Source organism: Trematomus bernacchii, unplaced genomic scaffold, assembly GCF_902827165.1.
Source record: "Trematomus bernacchii unplaced genomic scaffold, fTreBer1.1, whole genome shotgun sequence".
NCBI classification, from domain to species: domain Eukaryota; kingdom Metazoa; phylum Chordata; class Actinopteri; order Perciformes; family Nototheniidae; genus Trematomus; species Trematomus bernacchii.
Window position 1 is genome coordinate 6,309,357 of NW_022987477.1, and position 25,632 is coordinate 6,334,988.

Below are 25,632 nucleotides of genomic sequence, written 5' to 3' on the forward strand. Positions count from 1 at the left end.
AAGTAGATGCCAATGAGCTTCCGTACAAGCGAACATGCACGCGAACTAACTACGAAGAGAGGGCAATGTGTGTGTTTGAAGCTGAAGGCAGGGACAGCTCATAAGATGCAGTTCAATCGCCGTGGGTATTTGTAAAAAGTCTGGGACGACTGCAAACTGCATGGCACATGTAGCTTAGCTAGCTAGTGAACGTTAGCTCCTATACATTGAGGTTAATAAGGTGTTTCTCTCTCCAGCCTTCATGGAGGGAGGAAAAGTACGCAGAAGGATTCGTGTTTACGACTGCCGCTCCAAAGATGGGGAGAAAGTTAACCAGGAAATGCTGGAAACGAGTGGTTTGGACTTCAAAGGCTTTATTAAACTTCTGCACCGGGTAACGTACATTTTATTTACTTGTGTTAGAGCTCACGTGACTTCAACAGGATATCTAACTATTCTGTGTGGAAGAAAACTCGACCATGGTCAGTTGGTGTTGATCTCCTACCACCAGTGGCGCCTCCAGAAATGTGTCATAAGGGTGGCCAATGGGGCTACTGTCAATCTTGGGGTGGCACACCAAAACCAACAATTGAATTGTTGTAAAAGTATAGACTAGATGAAAACAATGGCAAAGAGAATCACCTACTGATATACTTTGGTTTCTTATTTTACATTTTCTGATACTATTCATCTGAAGTGAATATAATATGGATAGTTAAAGGTGGGGTAGGTAAGTTTGAGAAACCGGCTCGAGATACACTTTTTGTTATATTCCATGGAATGCTCTTAACATCCCGATAGCAATGAATATCTTAAGTGCTTTGACAAAAAACCCATAAAAAAACGTCATCTGTGGAAGCCGTAGTACTGTAAAAAGCACGACCAATCATTTTAGCCGGCCTGGCTAAAATAACTGGATGGCCTACCTGCCTGTCAGCCTTCCATCTGTGCACAAACTTATCTCGTGCCCTCATTGGTCATGTGCGCGTTTGTGTGTGTTGGAGGAGAGGCTCTGTAAGGAAGTGCCAGATTTTTTCTGTGTATTTTCAACTTCTAGCGCACTCGAGCTGGTTTCTCCAAAATTACCTACCCCACCTTTAACATTTAACTTCAAACAACATTTAAAATAACCTTGTTTTGTGTTATGTATACATGCAGTGTTTCCCCTAGGTTTACTGCCTTGGCAGGGTGCTGCTGGGGTACCCCCCCAACGGGTTAGGGTTAGCAATTTTTATTTGGGCGTTACTGGGTGACATTTATGATGAAACTAAACACGCTCCAAACACAGATGCAGATTTTGTGGTTGTATTATGAGCATTGTTGTAATAGAAACTTGAGTCAAGCTTTGTTGACCTTTCAGCATAGAATGAATGAATTATCAGACTTGTTCTATTGACTTATTTGCTAACATTGCCTGTTTTTCCCGGTTGACATTAACGAACCACTATATTCACTAATGATTAACTTTTTTACAAATGTTCAATCATTAATATTGTCTATAAAATATTATAAAATATAGTTAAAAATAAACCGTTCAGATTCCCAAAGCCCGATGAGATGACTTTAAATTCCTTTTTGATTTTACATTCGCAATCATAAAAAGAAAAACAGATTAATCTAACAAATGAGAAGTAGAAAAAAAACATTTGGCATTCCTAAGAGAATACGGCACCACTTTCTTTTAAGGATTTTTACATTTGAACAAATGGCCTTATTAATAATAAATAATGAATTGACCTATCCTTAGATAAGTTACTATCCATTAATGGGAGGATTGTAGAATACAGCTATACATCAGAGTTCCCGTTAGCCGGTAATTACCGGACAATGACCGGTAAAATATGCTGAAGTCCGGCAAATCTAAATCTCTCCGGTCAAAATGTCCGGTCAAAATAATTTTCCCTTAGCGCAATACCGCATCAGTTGCGCCACTTATGTGACAGACAAGAATAGTATGTGACAGACAAAAGAGTATGTGACAGACAAAAATTGTCAATTCTAATGTCTAACACTTAATGTGGAGAAAGAGATGTCCTGTATGGGTTGATTGTGCGTTGATCTGTTGGTAATGCCTCGGGGTTCCGGTGGGCATGTAAACAAATGCATAATGCTGCGCTATACTTTGTGGCCTCATCCGGTTGCATAGCGACGCTTATTGTTTAGGTGTCTTTTAACAAGCAGGTAGTCATATCATTAGCTAGAACTAGCTAGATCTGATCGATATGGACATAAATGCGAGTAAAGTCTAATCTGACAGGAGAGAGAGATCGGCTGCTGCTGACGAGTCGACACGCAGCTCTGCATGATCCCCTGCAGCGGCGAGCAGAGCAAAACACACTTCAGGTTAGAAAATCACACGTAGCTATTTTAATTACCTCTCAAACTACCTAAACTAGTTATAGATATGTTTAGTTTTACTGTCGGGTCACTCATTACTGGATCCGCGAGCTGCATGATACTGACGGGCTGTCAGGAGAAGGAGAGAGCGCTCCGTTTATTATTCCCGCGTTTTTGTAAATTACTGTACACTTTTGAATAATGTAGTTAATCTACTATAATTAGTTTGTTTAATGTCGAATCATATCAATTTGTTTTAAAGCTCAATAAATAACAAAGAAGACCTTTAACCGGCACTTATCTAATTTTGTCCGGAAGATTTCAACTTTAACGGACATGTTGACCGGCAAAAAAATATTCTAACGGGAACTCTGCTATACATGCTAGTCAGCCATCAATACATGCTTTAGAAGATGTTAAGTAATTTATTTTATTAATGAGTTCTGGAGAATTTTTTTTATTTGATTAATGTTTCCTGCACTTTTGTTGTTGTTGCCTAAGTCAGCACAACCCACTTCTCAACTGCATCCAAATTAAAAATCATTCTTTTGAAATGGCTTAATATTTGGAGACACAGAAACCAATTAGTAGGGATGCTCCGATCGATCGGTCACCGATCGAGATCTGCCGATACTCACTCTCTACCGATCGATCGGTGCTCTCTAAACATGCCGATCGCGAGGGCCGATCGCATCACGTAAAATACATGACACTTTTCTCTGTACGCGGCAAAACAAGCTCGCCAAAATGGCTTCACCGGTCTGGCATTATTTTAAGGTGTCCGAAAAAGACAGTAAAATAGCGGTATGCAACGTGTGTGTGAAGCAGAAATCCTGCAGCTCCACCCGCTGTGATGGACCGGTGAGCGGAGCGAAACACACAAGAGTTAGACCTAACAGACTTAGCTATTTTATCTACCTAATTCAGAACGCCGCTGCTCGAGTCCTCACTAACACTAAGAAAGTGGATCACATCACTCCTGTTCTGAAGTCTTTACACTGGCTTCCTGTGTGTCAAAGAATAGATTTCAAAATATTGTTGCTGGTTTATAAAGCTTTGAATGGTTTAGGCCCAAAATACATGTCTGACCTACTGCTAAATTATGAACCATCCAGAACCCTCAGGTCTTCAGGGACTGGTCAGCTTTCTGTCCCCAGAGTCAGAACTAAACATGGTAAAGCAGCGTTCAGTTATTATGCTCCGAATATCTGGAACAAACTCCCAGAAACCTGCAGGTCCGCTGCAACTCTTACTACTTTTAAATCCAGGCTGAAGACTTTTCTTTTTGCCGCTGCTTTTAATTGAACTATTCATATCTTACACTGCACTGTAACTTTTAACTTTTATCCATGTATTTTTTCTTTTAATGTTTATTTTATTATCTTTCCTTTTTAATGACTGATTTTAAATGCCATTTTTAAAATGTCTTCCATTTTTGTAAAGCACTTTGAATTACCTTGTGTTGAAAGGTGCTATATAAATAAACTTGCCTTGCCTTGCCTTGCCTTACCTCTGGAACAAGCTAAACTAGTTATAAATATGTTTATTCTTCACTGTCGGCCTCACACATTACTGGATCAGCGAGCTGCATGAGACGATACTGACGGGCTGTCAGGAGAGGGAGAGAGGGGGAGAGAGAGAGGGAGAGAGAGAGGGAGAGAGAGGAAAAGAGAGCGCTTGCTAATTTCTCCCGTGGTATTATCCAAAGTGAATGTAAACTTGAATAATATACATAATTTGAATGTAATAATTAAGTTGATTGTTGTTTGTGGAAGCTCCAGTGAATGAGCCCCATTAACTGAGTTTTAAACATCACTTTAAATGGAAGATTTAAAGTGATGTTTAAATCTTCCATTTAGGCCCCGCCCACTCGATCGGATCGGCGATCGGTATCGGCAGATACTGATTCCGGCGATCGGCGATCGGCCCCAAAATTGGCGATCGGAGCATCCCTACCAATTAGTGATAATTGTTTGCACCTGGGTCCAGTTAATAAAGAAGTTAATAAAGAGGCTGTACAATCAGTGTTTATTTAGGATAGGATAAACAGCACATAAAACCACAGCTAGCACGACTGTATACATACTTATAAGCCCTCTGAGGGCACTGTGCCTTAACAACGAACGTATACGACTTACCTTCTAGAAGTCTGGTGGATTTTTGTCAACTCCAGTCCAGTCAGTAGAAAGAAACACACGTTTTGCTGCAACCTGCTGCTGTCTGTGCCCGTGAATCTCAGAGTGGTGTGCGCGAGTATCAGAGTGTTACCATGGTAGCAGTCGGAGAGGGAGGGGCTGCAGTATGAGCGTTGGAAGCTCAAATCAAGCGACTCGCTGGCTGTGAATTTGTTGTTAAATATCAGATAAATGCATCAAACCCCCAGGAAGTGCGCCGGACTCTGATGAAAATATTCGTTGTGTCCAAACGGCGGTACTACAATTTCCGTATCAGTCTGTGACGCCAGTGGGCCCAGAAAGACTTTTGCCCATTAGCCGCGTTCACACTGCAGTACTTTTCCCACTTTAGTTCCGATATAGTTCCGAAATGTCGCGTTTACACCAAAAAGAGCCGGAACAAAAATTAGTTCATCAGAACCTTTTGTACCCCCTTTTTCTGCTAGAGAGCAGGTACTTTCGTGGGAGAAAAAGCTTCCTATGTCTGATTGGCTGGGCGGAATGCAAACCACGCCCCGTAAAACTCCCAAAAAGTTTTGTAAAGCCGCCATTTTATTATCCTCGCATTAGCATTATTAGCATTAGCCCAGCGCACAAACGCAGAGAGACTAATTATGGCAACACAAAAGAAAACATGGGAGCGGTGGCGATTTACACTGAAGGCTTCAGTAGAAGCTGCTGGGAGTCCCAGCAGCTTCTACTGAAGCCAATCCCCAACTCCGGGGACTTCCGGCCGGGGAGTTCGGGTGGCAGTATACGCCGTGAAGTTGTTTGCGGCCTGCCAGTAAACCCAAAGCAGAAGAAGAAGAAGAAGTGACGTCAGCGGTTTCATTTGCCTAATCCTTCCCCAGGAACTTATTCCGGTGTGAATGCGATCTGTACTTGGTTCATGAGAACTAAATTCTCATGAACCTTTGTGGGAAAAGTACTGCGGTGTGAATGCGCCTATTGACTAACAATAAAAAAAAGCTGAAATCCTCATAATGAAGAAACTATGAACTGTCCACATTGTTCTTAACAAAATCTAAAAATATTAAATAAAATAATCTAAATATTTGCCAAATAATGTTGTGTTGATTGACTAAAGAGACTCTAATAAATCAGTGACACAACAAAGAAACAAATTAACACTCACTTTTGATATTCCTTAACAGAAATTTGAGATCCGTTCAAATGAAACATTTGTGTTGGCCACAACAGACAGAGCAGTCCTGAATTCTAAAATATTTGGTGAGTAAACCATTTTTTTTTAATGAAAAGTAGACAAACTATCATTCATTATAGAGGAGACAATTAAACAAATTTTCGAAAATTGTTAATATTTTACTGACTTTGTTCTGAATTTGTTTTCAGTTTTGAAACTTGACAGTTCATGTAAGAATTTATATATCAGTCTACATAGTACAGATGCATTTTCTTTTATTGCAGAGGAGCTTCAGGATGACAGCACCCTCCACTTGTTGAAACAGAAGCACCAAGCTCTGACTGCGGCGACAGAAGAGATCATCAACTTTACTCCTCACTATGATACGCTGATACAGAGTGGCACCTATGAGTACTGGGCTAGCAGGGGACAGAATCCATTGCGTAAGTTCTTAAATAATCAAAGTAGAATGCATGAAAGGGACATCATCTGCATATACTCATTGCCTGCTACTTTTTCTTGCATTTCCCCAGCATACTCACTTGCTGAGCTGATCGACAACGCTCTTTCAGCCACAGCTAAAAACCAACGAGTGAGGAAGATAGAAATACGCATGGTTGGTTCTGAATTTGCAAATCCTTAAATGACCAAATACTTCACCTTCTTCTTTTGCATATTGGTTAACCATTCATGTCATTTCCACAAAGAGTTCAAAGTCGTTGTCTTTGTTTACTGATGTCGGACCTCCCCTCTACAGATGTTTGATGACAATCTCGGGAAACCTGCAGTGATTGTTTTAGATAACGGGTGCGGGATGACCTCTAAACAGCTCAAAAACTGGGCTGTGTACAGACTCTCTAAGTTTACCAGGGATATCGGCTCCTATGGAAGGTTTGTTTGCTCTACCTTCTTCACTTTCTAGCTTTAAATCAGTCATGTAATTTCAACGTAAGCTTTCAATATTGTACCTTTTTAGTTTAACATGCCCAGAGTTTGATTATAATTATTTTTTTCACAGTGAGGAAGAAGGATATGTTCGGCCTGATCCTGTCCCTCGCAGTCTCAACAGCGATATATCCTTCTTTGGAGTTGGAGGAAAACAGGCTGTTTTCCACATTGGAGACTCAGTCAGGGTTAGTCTTCAGTGAATATAGTTTCAAATGAAGCAATACCAGACACTTAAACAAACACTACCATAAGAAGGAACACTAATGTATCGCTCACACTCTTTTTCTTTACTTTTTGGTTTCTAAAACCTTTACAACACTGAGGAATGATCATTTGTGTCTTCTGCCTAGAGACTAGAGATATTGCTATATTTATACATGTATTGTGCATTGACATCTAAATAACAGTGAAATAAAATAGATAATAAATAAATACGGCATTCAAGTTTGCTACCAGGAATGTGTGCCAGCATGTATTTGTAACGGGTCTCACTGTTGTGAATGAGCAGAAACTAACAATAGATTGGTTTTGTTCTGTGTTTTAGATGATCAGTAAAGCATATGGCTCCCCGGATGTTCATGAGATGGTTATTTCCAAACAAGACTTTGAGAATAAGGTGAAGAACAAAGAGGATGTTTACAGTGGGATCATTCGAAACAGGAAGGTAAGTACTCTGATTGAATGAAGTCGGTGCTCGCTTGTAACTTCAATAACAATGTTATCAAGCTTTTTTGAAGCTCTTTGTGTTAATGTCTCTACTATTTATCCTCTGTTTGATGTCTCAACCCCCTCATGCAGCCCGGCGACTTTTCACATGTGGAAAAAAATGATGAGCGCTTCCTTCATAACCTCATCCTAGAGGAATCCGGCAAGGAAAAGTTCACGGCTGTGGTCATTACAGGAGTCTTTCCTGATCACATCGCTTTTCTAAAACAGGATATCAAAGTGTGGACGAGACAGCTGGCGTAAGTTCATTTACCCGCAAGTTTGATATTAACTTAAAAGTCTTAACGGGTCCAATGTTTTCTGCTTTAACTCATAAAAAATGTTTTGACCATGTTTCAGTCAAGTATACCACTACTACATTCATGGAGTCAATGGAAAGGAACTGAGTGACAGCTCAGCAGACTCGGATTGTCACTCTGAAATAAAAATCACGGTGAGGTAACCGTTCCACATTCTGCTGATGCTTTTAATTGAGTCTTTCTCTGCTAATATTATCATTATCTTTTTCGAACAGATCAGTTTACGTGACAAGCCTCCCGTTGTGATGGATCTTAGAGAGGTGGAAAACGACGTTCAGACTCTGTACATAAAATCGGCTGTGGACACGTTTGAGTTTAAGGCCACCACTACACAAGATGGCGGCACAGTGGATGGACTCATTCGGTATCATCCCTTCCTGTATGACAGGGAGACTTACCCTGAGGACCCTGATGCTGTGCAAGGTATTCAAACTCTTGAATATGACAATTTAGAGCTTTAGATCAAAACTGTGGATTTCAATGTTTGTCTTTCGTCCAACAGCCCCTGATGATGAAGATGATGGTGTTAATGAGCCTGGAGTCCTGCATCAGGAAAGAAGGAAAAGGCCGATATTTGACTGTTTCTGGAACGGACGGCTCATACCTTACACCACAGTGTCTGAGTAAGTACTTCAACTATTTTAGCTTATGTTAGAGCAAGAAAATGTACACAGTCTATGGAATGGGCTTATTTGTTTTTTTTGCGAAATTCAGATGAGGACATTTATAATGACACCGGAACTTTGGTCTGAATGTACATAATATAAGCCGGTTAGTTGTTATTACAGGATACACAAATTCTAATTAGGAATGCTCCGATCAGGGTTTTTGGGGCCGATCACCGGAATCAGAATCGCCCGATACCGATCACCGATCATAGGATGGGTGGGGGCTATCAAATCAAATCAAGTTTTATTTATCGAGCACATTTAAATACGATTTTTGGTCGAGCCAAAGTGCTGTACATGTAATAAAAGCACACTATTAAAACATAAGAAAGAAATATAAAAACAAAACATAGGGAAATGTCAGGTGTCGTGCTCCGCTCTGACTAGAAGGCCAGAGAGAAGAAGTGTGTCTTCAGTGAAGATTCAAAAACCCCTAGGGTCTGGGCCGACCTCACATCTAGGGGCAGACTGTTCCAGAGCCTGGGGCCAGCTGCTGCGAAGGCTCGGTCCCCTCAGGTTTTGAGCCTGGTATTGGGCACTATCAGCAGCAGCTGGTCAGCAGACCTTAAAGCTCTGGCAGGGGTGTGGCGATGGCGGAGTTCGTCTATATAGGCCTGAGCCAGCCCATTTAGGGCTTTGAAAACAAATAAAAGGAGTTTCAAATCAATTTGGAACCGAATTGGAAGCCAGTGCAGTGAGGCCAGAATTGGGGTGATGTGGTCACGCTTTGTATGGCCAGTCAGAAGATGTGCAGCTGCGTTCTGGACTAGCTGCAGGCGTCTAATTGAGGCCTTGTCCATACCCACATACAGAGCTTTGCAGTAGTCCAGTCTTGAGGTAACAAAGGCGTTAATAACCCTTTCTAGGTCTTTAAAAGATAAAAAACGACTTGGTCTTGGCCAATAGACTTAATTTAAAAAAAAAAGCAGGTTTTGACTACGGTGCTGACCTGCTCATCGAATTTAAAAGCGCTATCGGAGGTCACTCCAAGGTTCATAACAGAGGGGAGGATGTTTTCATTGAGAGAGCCCAGAGTATCAACCGGAGAGGCTGGAGGCTGGGGTCCAAAAAAGATGACCTCTGTCTTGCTCTCGTTGAGGTTGTTTGCTCATCCAGGATTTGATCGGCTGTAGTGAGTTAGTTTGATTTGAGAGGCTATGGGGATCTTCCATTTAAAGTGTTGTATTGTGAATTGTGTAGCAGAGTTTCCGTTAGCCGGTAATTACCGGACTATGACCGGTAATATATGCTGATGTTTAAGACTCATTTAATGGGGCTCATTTTTATTTTGCTTCAGTTTATAATCGTAACAGATTGAAAAGTTCAGATTCATTTTTCAATAAATGATGCAGTTCCACAAACAACAAACAACATAATTATTACATTCAAACAAACTACTTATAGTAGATGAAGTATATTATTCAAAAGTTTACATTAACTTTGGATAATAACACGGGAGAAATAAACGGAGCCTCTCTTTTCCTCTCGGGTTGCATATAACTATTTTATTGTCTTTTTCGGACACCTTGAAAAACTGCCAGACCGGTGAAGCCATTTTGTCGAGCTTCTTTTGCCGCACACAGAGAAAAGTCTCATGTATTTTGCGTCGTCTGATCAGCTCTCCTGATCGGCCTTTATAGAGAGCACCGATCAAACTATTAAGAGTGAATATCGGCCGATAATGATCGATCGGAGCATCCCTACGTTTTTAACATTTTAAGACCTTTGACCAACAATGTCACCTGTCACAGGTGACATTGTTGGTCAAAGGTCTTACAAATTTCATTAAAGATTATTGTTGTATTGTTCCACTGTCTGGCAGTAAATGCCCTCCAAGTGCTAATACCACAACTTATGAAGATGAATGTTTTGCATGTACAACAGGTGAGCAGAACTCATCAGGTTGCCATGGTCAAAGTTTAGTTCTCTAGAAAGAAAATTCCAAGTACCTTTCATTTCATTAAGGCCAATTAAATATATAATTGGATCTATTGTAAAGAGGCAGGTTTTACTAAACTACTGGCACAGTCATTATGAGTGGAACGCTCAAGAGAATGATTAAGTAAAATATGAACTGAAAACTGTGTAATTATGTAGTTAAATATTGACCTTGATTATAAGTAGGGATGTCCCGATCACCTTTTTTTGCTCCCGATCCTATTCCGATCATTTGATTTTGACAATCTGCCGATACCGATTTTTCCCGATCCGATCTTTATGCAATGCATTAAGAGGAAAAAAAAGGTAACAGATAACGGCTGGTCATCCAACGCGATGAATTCAGCTATCTTGGCTGTTATTTCTTTGGCCTTTTCACTGTTCTGGGGCAGTTTCTCTTTCCTTTTAAAAGTCTCTGAAAGTGTTGGTTGTTTCAATGCCGTTACCTGAGTGGCCGCTGTGTACTCGTCGTGTTGTTGTTGGTGGTGTTTGTATTAGATTGGTCATGTTGAACGTAGCTCTGTTCTTTCCACCACGCGGAACCTCCGCCTTGCAAACATTGCATCTGGCTGTTACACTGCCTTCGCTTTCAATTTTATAATACTTCCAAACTCCTGACATTTTCTCTGTCCCGACTCCCGAGTCACCAGCTGAACGTAGCCTCTTGTTAGCTTACTGCTACTATTAGACACTGCGCCCACTCTGTTGCCAGATTTGAGAGAAATAAGCAACCAGGTCTATGAAAACAAGCCCAAAAGAAGCAACACATACATGATGTTGTGTAATTTTAACCCAAAACTAAGGCCTCAGGATGACTTTAAGACGTGAACATGGTCATTTTTGTTTTGTAACATTAAATAAAATGTATAAAAATATTTTATAAAAAAAAAAAAAAAAAAAAAAAAAAATCCGATCCCCGATTTTTTTTCTCCCGATCCCCGATCACGTGAAAATCACGTGATCGGCTCCGATCCCCGATCACGTGATCGGATCGGGACATCCCTAATTATAAGTGATGTATAGATTCTGTGTAGGTTTAAGGTGAAGCAGAGTACCAAAGGATAATGAATCATCAATTGGAATGCAGTTAATGGCTTTCGGAGAAGCAAGGGTGAAACATGCATCCATAAATTCTCTGAGAGCAGGAAACTTTCAGCATGGCGATCACTTAGAGGTGTTTTGAAGTCAAAGGAAAACAGAGTAAGAAGCCCCTCAGATGACATCTTATAATAATTAATTCCATTTTTTATTAGAGCGCTTTGAGCACCTGCAAAAGCGTTCTAATAAAAACTGAATTTACTCTTTCAATATCAGAGTAGCACATGATAACAAAGGCTTAACTGTGTATGTAATAGAATAGCTAACTGGTCCCACACTTAAATTCCCTTAGCTATCATCTAAACATCCCCACCATAAAACCCCCTTGTCCTTAACCATTTTCATATCCCCCTTTTACACGTCCTTTGGCCCTCCTGCAATGTAAATCCTTAACATATGTCTCTGTTAAACACATACAAGACTAAAAATACAATTTTAACAGTGTAAAAGGCAATCAGACAATATGTTTTAAATGATTATATGATAATTTGACACAACGGGACACTGTTCTGGGAACTAGTTGTACCATATGCTCTGTATGTGATGACTTCTTCCATTCTTTCAAGCATAATAAATACACGTATCCTGATATTGAAGCTCAAGCCGGTGACGATGTTTTTCTAACAGTCATATCAAACTCTAAAATCTTTCACACAATGAAGCTCTTTAATTGACTGTGTCAGTTATAAATCTGAAACAATCTGAAGTTGCTAGCATTGTTGCTATCCATGTGTTTTACAGGTTTGACTGGTGTGCTCAGAGTAAAGGAGTAAAGGAGCTTGCAGAGTGTTACAGTCGGATTTCAGGGGTGCTCTTCACTGACGACAGATTCCCAGTCAGCACCAACAAGCTCACCTTCATGGAACTGGAGCTGACACTGAAGCACAGGGACTCTTTCTTCACACGCATTGTTAAGGGACAGGTAGTCATTCGAAACTTTTTTTTTTTGTTACAAAACTTTGCAGCCCGACATTCAACATTTGTACTTTTTTAGCACCAGTTTAAGATGTGGATATATATTATTATATATATTTGAGTGCATAATAGTTGGTACTAGCACTAGATATCATATTAACATTGATCAGGTTACTTGTCAACTACCGGGTATTGCTTTATTTCCATGTCCACAGAAACAAAGAGGTAACATTCAGAAGGAGTTCACGCAGTGGCTAAAGAACTGTCACGAGAAGTGGGACAAGCAAGTGAAGTTCCTTAACTTCAAGAAGACCATCACACGAACTGAATTGTCTGTTAAGAGAATGCAGTATCCCTGGGCGACATTCACCTCCATCGAATGGGACGGCAAAACATACTCAAAAGGCCAACTTGTAAGCTTTTGCTTTTACATGTGTACTTTCGGGTTATTCTCCATTCTGTATTGATGCCCACATACTTCTTCATACAGGTGAAGTCTCAGAAAACGCAGCCCATTCTCTATGGCAGCGTGGTGCGTTTCTTGCTGTATGGACAACATGAAGAAGATGTCTTTGCCACAGGGGGAGAGGTGGAAATTTGTATGGTAAGAAGACAATTATTACTAATCCTTTATCTCAGTCTTAGTACTTTAAGGATTCAATAAAGGACAAAACTGAGGCTGATATCAACCAACAAATCTGTTTCCTAGGAACCCAAAGCATTTCACGACAAGATCAAGACCATACCCATTTCCAAGATTGACAAGAACGCCACTTCCGAAGCCATCCAGAGAAACATTGACAATGACCTAGCCAAGTGAGTAAGCAGATAGGGGAAATGCTCTTATACTGCTAGCATAGTCAACATTTACACCCTTGACAGAGCTCAATCCTCTCCAATATCCCACTTTCTAACATTTGTTGCAAGTAATTTGTGTTGCTTCATTTCCCTACACCGTATCTCCTTCTCCTGACTAGTTGTGGTTCTTAACCCTTGAGGAGATTTGATCAGCTAATGGTATTTGTTTGTGCCAGGCTTCCAGAGTTTCTGAGCGTGAGCTGGCCTGAAGGAGACCCCTGGCTAGAGGGTGGCATTCGTCCAGCTGGGACTCCGTTAGGTAAACTGTTGCATTTTCTGTGTACAACACCAGGTCAAATAATACAATTGTCCTTTTTTCCAAACGTTGTTTTGCATAATTTCAGGGCCACTCAACGTCAACATAATGAACAAGAAAGGAGAGTCTATGTCCCAGATGCCAGCAGTTGGCCAGGGAGCCGGGAAAAGACTCATTATTGATCTCAAAGTCTTTCAGCATGGTAATAAGCATGGTAAACAGTAATGAAGTAAGAGAAAGAAAAAAAATAGCATTTGAAAACCAAACAGTGATCAAACTATTAAAGAGTAGATCATTATGGGTGTAAACAGAAGGAATCTGTTATTTTATGATATCTAAAAACTATAGTATAAAACTTTCATTCAAAGAGATACACCCTTGATGTGGAATCATCATAACTACAGGAGTTTGTTTTCATTCAAATGAAACATGTTTACCTGATTCCTTACAGAGCTGCTACAAATAGTAATTATGATTAAATTATGGATTATCCTGTCATTTGTACATACTTGATTAATCATTCAGCCTATAAAATGATGAAACATTGCTTTTTTTAAATGATTTTCTCAAAGCTAAAGTTGGTACATTGAAATTTGATACATTGAAATTAAAAGTCTGCTAACCAAAAGTATTCCATCTACCGCCTGAAAAAAGCAGTTATTTGAAAATGCAATACTAGCCAGCTGTACTTTGTTCTAGTTGTTTCTAATTCTTTGCTGTTTCGATTTTTGGTGCACAGCTTAAACTAAACTCTATCTTTTCATTTGCAGGTCAAAAAAAAGAAGTCTTAGGTTATGCTACCCCAACTTCAGCAAAGTTTTTCTGGTTCAAAAAGATTGGTACGTTCCATTTCATTTGTCAGTTTCATAATGATTGGTTTGGATTTTGAATGTCCAGAAGTATTTGTCTCCGGAAAGATCATGTATCAAGTTGCAAACATTTCACCCTTGGCAGAGACGCTGACCGGCCTGGGGGAGTATACTCTGATACTGAGGACTCTTATCAACGAGAGCAAGGTCGACAGCTTTGGGGGCAGAGAGCTCCCGAGCTACAAACTCAACTTCACCATCAAAGGTTTGAAAACACAAGGAAACTTTAGCTTGTCATAATCATTATCCATTGTGAATGCCATAGTCACACATGTCCATTGTTTCCACCCTTCTCAGAGGGAAAGGCTGAAAGTTTTGTTATTGGTACAATGAGCTCCAGTCTTCGCGTGGGAATGCCCTTCGACATTCCTCTGCAGATAAAGGACGGTTACGACCACCCCACAGCGCCTCCTCCGGATCTCAAACCTATACTCAAATGCAGGTGGGTCTCTTCACCCTAGTTTTGATTTGTTTCCTTTGTTTTTTGCCGTGGACAGCTTCCTTAGAAGACCCCCTTTTATTCTAATTGAATGAAACGCTGTTTAGACATGGCTTTACTTATTTAACTGATTTGTATATGTATATTTCAGTATCATAGGTTTACCTTAAATGTGATCATGTCTTTAATTTGCAAGATGTTGGATGTGCTGGCCCCTTTAACATCATTTTCCTTATTATTATTACTTAGTGGCCTGACTTCACTCAATTTCGACAAAACGGACAGCAGTGAGACGACGTTATACATCAGATGTGTCAAAGCAAGTGGAAAAGTCCTGAACTACCAACAACCAAAGGTTAGAAAAACAAGATGCTCTTAACTCAGAAGAAATTGGTTTGATAGAACTAAAGGTTGTTTCAAGTGAAAAGCAAACTTGTCAAATATATCACTTTTCAGACAAAACTACAATATTTGACACAAAGTGCTAATGCTTGATACCCAAGAAAAGATCCCACTGCTTCTTAACCTCTGTTATTTCATTTCCATCCTGTTTATGCCGCAGACATATGATCTGAAAGTGACCCTGCCGGGCTTGGCGCAAAACACAGAGACTATCAAGTTCAGTCTTCTTCCTGGTAAGACGGTTTGCGCTGTGAGAAATTATGATCGATAATCATTTTCTATTCGTAGCTTTTTCGTTGCTGGTGTCATTACATTTCAAACAATCAACTTATTGCCTGCTGAATATTACCTGGGGGGTTGGTAGAGATTTCAGACGTAAATCAGGTGCGGTTTAACTGGTTTGCTACAAACATTTAGATAATAATCAAACCACCATGTTGTCAGCAGTCCTCCTCATCTTGTTCTACCTGTCAATGAAATATTCCTCGTGATAGTTGATACAAAAAAACTGGGCTTTTTTTCAGGTACTGCACACTCCATCCACGTGACACCAGAAGACAAACCAATCAAAGTAGAGAATGGAAAAACTGTCTTGTTTAATGTTGAGATCCACGATGAGGAAGGAAACATCACAGCTAACGCCAAACAGATCGTTCGATGCCAGGTATGGGGGTGTGAATGCCAGGAATGAATCTCTATAAAAACAGTTATGTTTTCTTATTTGTGGGCCTGCTCTATTTACTTCCCCTAATATAATCTGAACATAAATAAACCGTTTTGCATCCTTTTATCTGGCCCTTAGGTTCAGGGGTTTCCGGCTATGGCTACTGACTGCAGCAACTCAGGAGCCGGACAGATCGTGGTAAAGCCCGTAAACTTGAAAATAACCAAGGGACACCCAGAAAAACTCAATGTTCAATTTGAGATGCCCGTAAGTTTAAAAACTCCACAACAAAGATCTCTGCTTTGTAGAAAAATCCATAATGTAATCTTTATCACGATGTCTCAATCCCGTCTCTGTTTTCCAACAAGAGTCAGAAGAAAATCAAGCCGGTGGTGAGGGAGCTGGAGGTGGTGCCGAGCAAAAGAGTCTGCCTCATGAAGATCTGCTGCAAGGACGATGAGAACTTGGTACTCACGGACAACGAAAAGATACTATGGCTGGCTGGAGGCCTGATGGAAAACCTCTTCTACAAACTGTACGATGAGGCTGGTAGAGACGTTCCCCTCACGGCTGAAATAGCCTCCAAGATAAAGGTGTGTCTCGCATATATGTGTGTTCCTCTCCTGTTGGTTTTGTAAATGGTGTGGGGATAAATAAATAAAAAGAAACCATGCTCACTCGTTGTTTTTTTTAACATTTCCCAGCTTGTTACTGACTTTTTCTTTGTTCATTATGACTGTGTTTAAGGTTAACTGGACAGGAGATGTAAATGTGAAAGATTTGGTCCAGGGGAAGCTGCCAGACCTACGCGTGCCCTCTCAGGTGCAGGTGGAGCGCTTCTTCCAGGTGTCCTACCAAGACCAGAATGTGTCAGTCTCCTTCCACATCATGTAAGGCACATACCCTCTACACTGTGATTATGTGATGCAAACTGAGAAGCAGAGTTTGTTTTTGGAAATATGCTTGATTGCTTTCTTGTCAGGAGTTAGCTGAGAAGACTGATACCTTCATGTATGTGTAATAAATATGCATGCCGTTTACTAGCTTAGCTTAAAGGGGACCTATCATGCAAAATGCACTTTTGTACGTCTTTTATACATGAATATGTGTCCCCGGTGTTCCAGGGAACTCACCAAGTGTCAGAAAACACAACCCTCTCTATTTTCCTCCATACCCAAATCTCTAAAAAAGGGGCTGCAACGGATCTGATAAAAACTGATCCAGATTTGAACACTGTCCTGACGTCAGGACGGTGGCGCTACGGCTATTGGGCCAACTCCACCAATCAGGAGGAGACGGCCACGGCCATTGCCGTTCGAAAGCGCTGGAGACGCTGTAGTACATATGCCAGGCCTGTAGGTGGTGCTGTTCTCACAGAATCTGCCCTTGCAAAAACAGAGCTAAAAAATGTCAAATTGAGCAAAATGAGGCATGGCTAAAATGCATGATCTGTTTGGTATTTAAAAAAAAAAAAAAGTATAAATATGCCTTATATAGGTATGGTCCTACACTATATTATTCAAATATAGCATGATAGGTCCACTTTAAAGACTAGTGAGGAAATGATTAAGCTAGCCGAGCTCTGTCGGGAGGGCAACAAATCTCCTGTTAAGTTAATTAATTGTCACATATTTCCTGCACAGCTTTATATTTAAGAAGAAGAAGATTTTCTCATCTAACTCCTGCATTAAGCATATTTGCCCTAATTGTCAAACATTTATTTTGATATCCAGACTGGTATCTTTCAAATCCACATCCCTGCTTGTTTTGTTTGTAGACCACAACCTGATGAACCAAAGCGGCTGAAAGCAACTCTACTGAAAAGCACAGTGAAGCTCGGGGAAGTCATACCAGGAAACATCAGTTAGTGTGAACATTATCAACAATACATCTGATTTATTAGGATATGTTTGACAGCTTCATGATACACATCTTTGTTTCTTTTCTTTTACAGGCTTGGAGCTTGTGGACCAGTATGATAATGCAACAAAGACGCTTTCCTCCGACTCTAAGAACCACATGGCGGTGAAAGCTGAGGGTCTGGTCGAATCGGCCATCACCTTCAAATGGCTGGTAGGAAAAAAAGACACTCAACCTTCCGGAGGACTTGGGCGACAGAAATGAAGCCCTGAATTGAAACATTGTCTTTCACCCATGCCATCTTCACTATCTTAGCTTTCCCCAACATTTATCAGGCTAAGCTCTTCCTCCTACATCCTGTGACTCGCCATGGGGGGGAAGCCCTATCTCTCCATCCATGACACCATAACAAAGCCAAGCAGAGGCTATTCTGTATGCATGAGCAAGCAAGGTTATAAACTTGAATGGCACTGATAAGGAGCACCTCCTAAAGTGCCGTCTCTGCGTGGCACCAGCAGCATTCCTGACTGATTGAGGTGTCCTGTTATACTACAATACTGCCTATCTTTGATTTATTGCCATGACATCTCCATCCCTTGTTAATTTATGGGCGGTGCAAGGGCTGTGTTGTTAAATGCCACCCGATTAGTATTTCCTTCTTATATACACTCTATGGCATGCACTCATTCAAAAGCATGTTCTTTTCTTGTAAGAGATCCAGCAACTAATTTGATAATTGTGTTGTTGGGCAGCTATAAATAACTGGAATGCAACTTTTTTGGTTTCTTGTTATGCTGATTTATTACTACCACAGGGCAATAGTGTGCATTGTATCCCACTACATTTGTTCTTTGGCTACTTTTCTTTGATTTCGATTTTTTAAAGATCCATACAAGATTTAAAACAAAGAAAAGCAGTAACTTCTCGCAACAAGACACCATTGTTGCCTATTTGCCTTGAAAATAATGTAAAGCGATTAATTCTTTATTACAGTAGTGATATTAATGAATTCATTTAATTAGATATTGATTTTCTGTCAATTTAAATTAATCTTAATTAAACTCCTTAATAAATAAATACTCAACAATGCTATCGTGACGAAGGCCATTCTACCTAATGGGTACTTTATTGTATTTTCTTCTAAGTTACAGTTCATATAATCAAAAAAATGTATTACTCTTTATTTCTAGATTGTGTTTCCAATACTTTTACTCAAGTAAATGATCTGGATACTTCCATAACTGTGTAGATATACTGATAATAACTGATGAATTAACCCTCACTCTCTCATGTGTGTTGAAATCAGGAGAGGAGCAGTTCTGTTCTGGTGATGGGGGTGCAGTTCAGGTCGGGGACTCTTGGCCCCAGAGAGATCTGCTTCACCTACGAGAAATATGAGGAGCGTGTCATAGTAAAAGTGACCGCTGGAGTCCCTGCACAGCTTAAACTAGTCAGTGGGCCAGTGCAGGTAAGACAGGAAGTTACTGGAGAGAGGGATTCAGATCCTTATCACCCTGGTTACAGCTCAATAGATTGGTGCAGTCATGACGCATTTTTGCTCTGAGAAGAAAAAAGATTTCGTAGTATTGTAGAAAATAAGATCTGTGGCGGATTGGTTTATGCTACTAAATTCCTTTTTTTTTATTTAGTAGGATAGTCTCCACATATTAAATAATATAAAAGTTGAATCGTAAATACATTTGCCAAAAGTAAATGGCTAACATAATGCTACAAACGAACTAAATCACAGTTGCATGATTTTGCGTCGCCACCGCTAAGCAAGTGTTTTTGATGTATTAGAAATAAACGTAAAACTCTCCTGAGCTTGAATTTAAGACCTAATTTGCAAATCTAAACAAAAACACAATCAAAACATTTTTGACTTTGAGACAAGGGAGCCCCGAAGTGCTAAAATGCTAACTGGTTAATGACTCATTCCTGCACCACTCTATAATAACATTTAAAAGAGAACCCCTTTGATGTTACCTCACAGCACAAACTATCTGTCTGAGCTCCTCTTTTGTATCCATCAGCCTCTGCAGGTGTTGAATGACCAAGGCATCGACACACCGTTTGTTGTCCAGCTGTGTGACGAGTGGGGGAACCTCTGCTCGGACCAGAGGGTGGTGGTTGAATTGAAGTCTTCACCACAGTCACTGAAGGTTAGCATTACAAGCAAATACCAACACGTAATATTCGCTTTGCTCCATTTCAACTTTCCAGCTATGGCCAGGAACTTCTGATTTGTACAGACATTTAATGAGATCTTGTTTCTTTAGGTGAAGTCATCTGTTGTTTCACAACCTGTGAACGTGGAAGGGAAAGCCTCTTTCACTGTTACCAGTTTGAGCGGACCAAAGTGAGCGCCATTGTTTTTTTTATTATCATAATGCAAAAAATGTCCCAAATCAAAGGTTGCCATCCACATTTCCAGTAGTGTAAACATGACGTATTCCACAAGTTACTAGTTTAAGTGTTGTTACTCTGTTGGTCCACTAGGGGGTACTATCAGCTGGATTTTAAAGGGTCCCTCGACCGCAAACCCATCCCTGGTCCCTCAGTGAATATCACCATCACTCCTGATCCCAACAAACCTGTGAGCCTGTCCGTGGTGTACGACAACAATGCAACGTTTCCTGCAGGAGGCGTCTTCCCAGGTCTGCATCCCTATTGTTTCTCTATTTTCTCTCCGTCTTGTTTAGCATCTCTTAGCAAACTAAGCAGCTATGTGTCTTTTTAGTCTTCTCTGTGAAGGTGGTGTCTGATGAAGGAAGCCCCATTACCACTTTCAATCCTGCTGCTGCGTCCATGCTGCTGTGGAAGGGAGTGCCATCAGGAAGAATTCCACCAAAAACGGTAAGTGGCTGACTAATCATGGGGAATGTCTCTGACTTTCATTTGCTTAAAGTACATCCTTAATTGTTGTGTTATATTCTTCTCTTGTCCAGGCCACTGAGCTGAAATGCAGTAAACCCATGGAGAACCAGAAGAACGACCGTTTTTACTTTAGGTACAATGCTTTCATCTGCTTATGTATTTCTCGGAGTTGTTGCAACATTTAAAAAGGAAAAGTTAGATGATGACTGAGATAGCACTCTTGTTTTTATACGATTTAAATGCATTCAGTTAACTTAGCTTAGCACAAACAGCTAGCCAGGATCTGTCCAAGAAAGTTAACTTTTGTATTTCTTTCACTACAGAGATAAAGAGATCCCAGAACAAGTTGGAAAACACACGATCCAGTTTTCTCTACGACTGGAAAGAGCTAAACTCTTGTTCAGTGAACAGGTTGGTGGAGCCTAAAATCTGGAAACATCACAGCACTTTTCACACACCCAGCATTAATCTAAAATACATGACATAATGTTATCTCATGTCTGTTTAACAGGAAGGTGTTTGTTCAGGTGAGTAGATCATAATCCTGACTCATTGAAAAGAATGACTCGGCACTGTTTCCTCTCTGTAGATCACTATAAATGTGGTGGCCAATCAACCTGTCAAACTGGGACCCGCCTCTCAGCCACCCACCCCAGTTGTTTCCTACAGTAAGGTGTTAGCCAACCGAACCTTGGTGGAGAATATGACTCTGAGGATAATGGTGAGATTTCCTCCTCAGAAGGATGTCTACTTTATTGCGAAAGAACAGAAACACTTTTCCCTTTTTATATACATTAAAATAAGTGACTGTTTATCAGATGGTTTCTTTGTCTGATTCCAGGATTCTTCTGGAAACCCAGCGGGGGAAGACCTTAACGGGAATGTGGTCATTTCTATAAAGAACTGTAGCGGAGACAGCAACCAAACCATCCCTCTGTTTGAAGGCAAAACCAAACGTTTGGAAATTAGCTTGGAAGAAGGAAAGGCACATGTCAACGTGAGTAACCATTTGCCATAGTACACACCACAACCTTTATTTTGGATCGGCGCCATGATGCACATTGTCGTTTCATTTATTCTGCGCAGAGGCTGGCTCTCATGGAGAACAGCCCCGGGGAGAATGGAAGTGCATACACCCTCCTCTTCACACCTAAAGGGCCGATGGTCCCCCCCACCCTGGCCCCCTTTGAGCTGCCCTTCCACTTCTACAATGGTATGATCCGGGGCTAATATTGGTGCATGAGATATGACTCAGATTTCACAAATAATGTTTTAGTTATGTGCAACATTAGTCTGCATTCTTTCTGTGATTTTAACTACAATCATCTTCCTTTTATCTCTCTGTTTTAGATGCAGACAACCAACGGAAAATGTCTGAGCTGTCCAAGAAGAAAGATGATCTCACTACTGCTGTTCATGCAGATAAAGAGTTATTTAACACTTATGGACAACTCCTTAATGTGCTGACCTGTAAGACTATATTACATCTTTTGTATCTATGGTTTGTTCTACCAGACACGTGTTTAGAGTTGGGTTTAAATCACATTTCAGTCAGACAACTAGTTTGACACCAGCTTTTTTAACGTTTGGTATTACGGACACACTATAATTTGTACCAAGAGAGTATAGAGTTAAGCATTCCGTGCCTTTTCTTTTGTGTCTACCCATTTATATTTGAAATTGTCCATATTTGCAAGTGCTTCTTCCCTCACAGCTCATCACATCGCTGCAAGTCGCAAAGAGACTTCGATTAGAAAGGAGCTTGACAGGAGGAACATGGAAACAGCACAAACCGTATGTGTACCATTTTAACTCTACACACATATTTTCTGTACATGTTGAAATTAGGATCTCATCTATACACATAATCAAGAACTGACATTTACATATCTTCCTTTTTGTTTTGTTGTAGATTCCACATTTTGACAGACTCATAACAAGGAAGCGTGCTGAAATTGATAAGATAATGAAAGCACCCAGAAGAGTTTGCTCCCTCCAGGATCACTACAAGGGGCAGCAGGATGTTTTGGGAATGGTAATATCATCGGGGAGAAGGAATTCTGTTGGATTAGCAGCTTTTGAACCCCAGTTTAATTCCCGGAAACAGTGACCTCGATGCACATATGTCCAATCAATGCTTCTGCGAAATATGTGTATCAGAGAAAACTGTTGTCAGAGCTGTGTGTTCAACCCTTTACCTCTCTGAATGCAGGTCGGCCACCTGGCCTTCGTGCAGGACGATCATGCTGCGTGGGTCATCTCCTGGCACATCCAGGGCGACATGGACTGTGTCATCACCAAAACCACCGAAGCAGCGAAGAGGATCTATGACGACACCAGGGGCCGGCAGCAGGTCATGGCCCTCGACAGTGTTTATGTGCACCCTGGCAACAGGTAAACAATCTGGGTCCATGATGCATTCCTTTTTTAAATACAGTGTTTTGTGAGCCCAAAAGGTTTGCAAGCTGTATTTGTGCCCACACACTTCAATGCGATTCATTTCATTATTGCGTGAATTTCCTGGTGAGATTACTGTTCGTCCTTGATTATAGTCTTTCATTGTTAAGCTTTCTCCTTCCCCCAAGCCTTACAAAAACAGTCATTTAAAGATCTTGTGGCACCTCTTTCTTGAACAAATAGCCAATAAGGACAGCTTCTGTGAAGTTTAGGCAATTATATTTATACACTTCAATATTAGGAAACCAGAAATTAGCCTTAAGGGCCTTAACAATTGGATAAGGAAAATGTCCTCCAGGAAGAACAACAGAGGAAGGACTTCCCTCCCAAGACGAACATTCATGCAGAAAAATTACAGGAGGAAAAAAACAATTATAAATAGATTGTAAACACATATGAGGTCCTGCTTTCGTTCATCAGATAACATACTGTACATTTAAATTTAAAGAAATCCAGCACATCAAAACTCTGAAACTAGGGCAATTAAAGTAAGAAAATCAGAAAATACATCTGCCTCCAGTTTTGATTGTCCAAAACGAGAATTATTATGATTTCTTTCATTTTGGTTAAATGATAATAGCGACTAATTATTATAAATAAGACAGCTACTTAAAGAATCACACCAGTGGTGTTGCATGGTTTGAAAAAGCTATTTTCAGCAAACCATACTCCATATGTATCGTATTGTCTAACCAGGAATCTCAAACCCAAAAATATTTAATACATTTTTTGATTATTTTGGGGAAAAAGCAGCAACTGCAACTATTCCAGTCCTCTTTGTTTGAGTCATTACACCAATCATGTATCATAATAAACTGAATATTTTTTAGTTTTGGAAATGTTTCCACCTCAGGGATTCTTCGGGAAATCAATCAAAAAACACTTGTATGGTCCTTTTATAATAATTCTTAGAACCTCTCAGTCCCTTTACTAAGTTATGAATTTCTTACAGACCGTTGCCGCACATGGGGAGTGGCTGCATGCTCTTTGATCCCCCTGGAAACCCGATCTTCGCCAGAGACCTGCTGCAGTACACCGCTGACCGGGACCGTGACATCGGTGAGCGGCCTCCAATGGAGCTCACTGCTCACTGCTCACTGCTCACTATGACTCTGCCTAGTTATTGCAGATCCAGCCCAGGTTTTCTGTGGGTTTCCGGAGACTTCCCAGGTCTTTTTGTGTTTGCTGTTGTTGGGGTATTTCCTTCATGCCCCCATTACTCCTGCTGGGTAAATAGTTCCACCTGGGACCTCACAGGAGAGGAGGTGTTTCCTCACCGTCACTGGAGCAGAAAGTGGGCCTCTTGTGCCACATTAAAAAAAACAATTTAGGGATTTTCTGAATTTAAAAAAAAAGTTGCTTCGAATATTTATGGAACATATTTACGTTGATTGTCCAATAAATGTATCCGTAGCAATTTCAAATAATGTATTCTGCTTTAATGTCTCTGATTGTGAAAGTTTTACTAGTAAAGCAGTAAAACAGGAATGTTTTAGATTTGTCGGTTTTGACGGTTTCCGGTTTGCCTTTCCTTTGCAGCTTTTAAAAACATCCTCGGAGAGACAATTCTGATTGATGACCTGGACTCTGCTAACAACTACAGAAAGGCGGTGAGTGATGCTGAGGGTGAAGCTGTGCCACTACATCCAGCAGCCTGTGTTTTTCTTTTCCCCACTTAACTGTGCCTTTACTTACAGGTGGTGCAGAAAAAGAAGCCATGTCCCACCATCCTGACCAGGCAGGGGGACAGGGTCAGCTCCAGGGGCAAGTTTGGAGGAAAAAATAACAAAGCCCTACCAATCGACACATTAAAAGTGTTTGGAGCCCCCCTCTCACAGCATTACTTTTTACTTAAGGACCACATAGGTGACATCTCTCAGTCATATTTCATAGTTCCTTTTTGGTGTTCTTATAAGTGCAATTGTGCCTAAATTCTCTCGTTTTGTTCTGTAGACCTGCTCACTCAACAACGCTTAGCTCTGGAGAAGGTGGATCAGGCAGCGAAGGATCGTGACCATCACTTAAATGACATGAAGTCTCCTGTAATGCTGAGAAAGGTGCAAGAAATGGAGGAGAGAAAGAAGCAGCTGGAAGAGATTGAGAGACAACTTGGTATGTTTGTTGATCTGGGAGTAAGGGCAGCCTATACAAATATTTTCATTTTTCATTTTCAAGTTCATTTGTAACGAGTCTGTTTTCTACGTCTAGTGTCGACCCCAGGCAGACCATTGAAACGGGCTCTTGATAACGCTGGAGAGCCGTCCGGCATCAATCCCAAGAGATCGAGCAGAGATCCACGCCTGAGGTCCACAATTCCAACCTGATATTTTGAAAGCAAACCTCTTTGGCTTAATGACGTGTTCTAGTGAAGTTGTTCTTATTGTTCCCTTTGTACAGATTTGTTCTTTTTTTTACACTGTTTTATTTAACGACTTATGATGACATGTCAAGGTATGACGTTTCGTTCAAAGAACGTGTATATTCTTTCTATTAAAAACAAGTAAGATATCGCTTTCCATGTGTGATTATTACTACTCAATAACCTTAGTGAAACTTAAAATATAATCTTAGTTTTAGAGGTGTGTGTGTGTGTGTGTGTGTGTGTGTGTGTGTGTGTGTGTGTGTGTGTGTGTGTGTGTGTGTGTGTGTGTGTGTGTGTGTGTGTGTGTGTGTGTGTGTGTGTGTGTGTGTGTGTGTGTGTGTGTGTGTGTGTGTGTGTGTGTG

General features: G+C 40.6%; 1 protein-coding gene across 2 annotated transcripts; it reads left to right on the top strand.

The window, feature by feature from the left end:
* Positions 1-2: 2 nt before the first annotated feature.
* Positions 3-25,419, top strand: smchd1 (structural maintenance of chromosomes flexible hinge domain containing 1). 2 transcript variants are annotated; one of them, XM_034146963.1, is made up of 48 exons: positions 3-121; positions 237-373; positions 5,645-5,720; positions 5,919-6,077; positions 6,168-6,250; positions 6,392-6,525; positions 6,653-6,767; positions 7,127-7,246; positions 7,381-7,547; positions 7,648-7,741; positions 7,823-8,030; positions 8,110-8,230; positions 12,053-12,233; positions 12,442-12,639; positions 12,717-12,830; positions 12,936-13,042; positions 13,261-13,343; positions 13,429-13,554; positions 14,111-14,179; positions 14,295-14,414; positions 14,507-14,651; positions 14,898-15,003; positions 15,211-15,283; positions 15,575-15,714; positions 15,853-15,981; positions 16,083-16,307; positions 16,462-16,604; positions 17,492-17,577; positions 17,669-17,787; positions 18,881-19,042; positions 19,608-19,736; positions 19,854-19,933; positions 20,074-20,231; positions 20,315-20,430; positions 20,523-20,584; positions 20,775-20,862; positions 21,041-21,172; positions 21,293-21,448; positions 21,538-21,664; positions 21,802-21,921; positions 22,166-22,245; positions 22,364-22,486; positions 22,664-22,845; positions 23,861-23,967; positions 24,448-24,518; positions 24,606-24,774; positions 24,862-25,020; positions 25,117-25,419. In XM_034146963.1, exons 1-48 carry the CDS (start codon positions 7-9, stop codon positions 25,230-25,232), a joined length of 6,030 nt encoding a protein of 2,009 aa, XP_034002854.1. In that variant the 5' UTR covers positions 3-6; the 3' UTR covers positions 25,233-25,419. The 2 variants fall into 2 exon arrangements, with proteins under 2 accessions (XP_034002854.1, XP_034002862.1); XM_034146971.1 differs by having other exon boundaries at positions 13,429-13,542.
* Positions 25,420-25,632: the final 213 nt, after the last annotated feature.

Excerpts from the sequence above, each read along its gene's own strand:
- smchd1 (XM_034146963.1), top strand. The coding sequence starts at position 7 with ATGCCAATGAGCTTCCGTACAAGCGAACATGCACGCGAACTAACTACG. Across the intron at positions 19,737-19,853 it reads CTTCACCACAGTCACTGAAG|GTGAAGTCATCTGTTGTTTC; the intron begins GTTAGCATTACA and ends TTGTTTCTTTAG. Across the intron at positions 20,431-20,522 it reads GAAGAATTCCACCAAAAACG|GCCACTGAGCTGAAATGCAG; the intron begins GTAAGTGGCTGA and ends TCTCTTGTCCAG.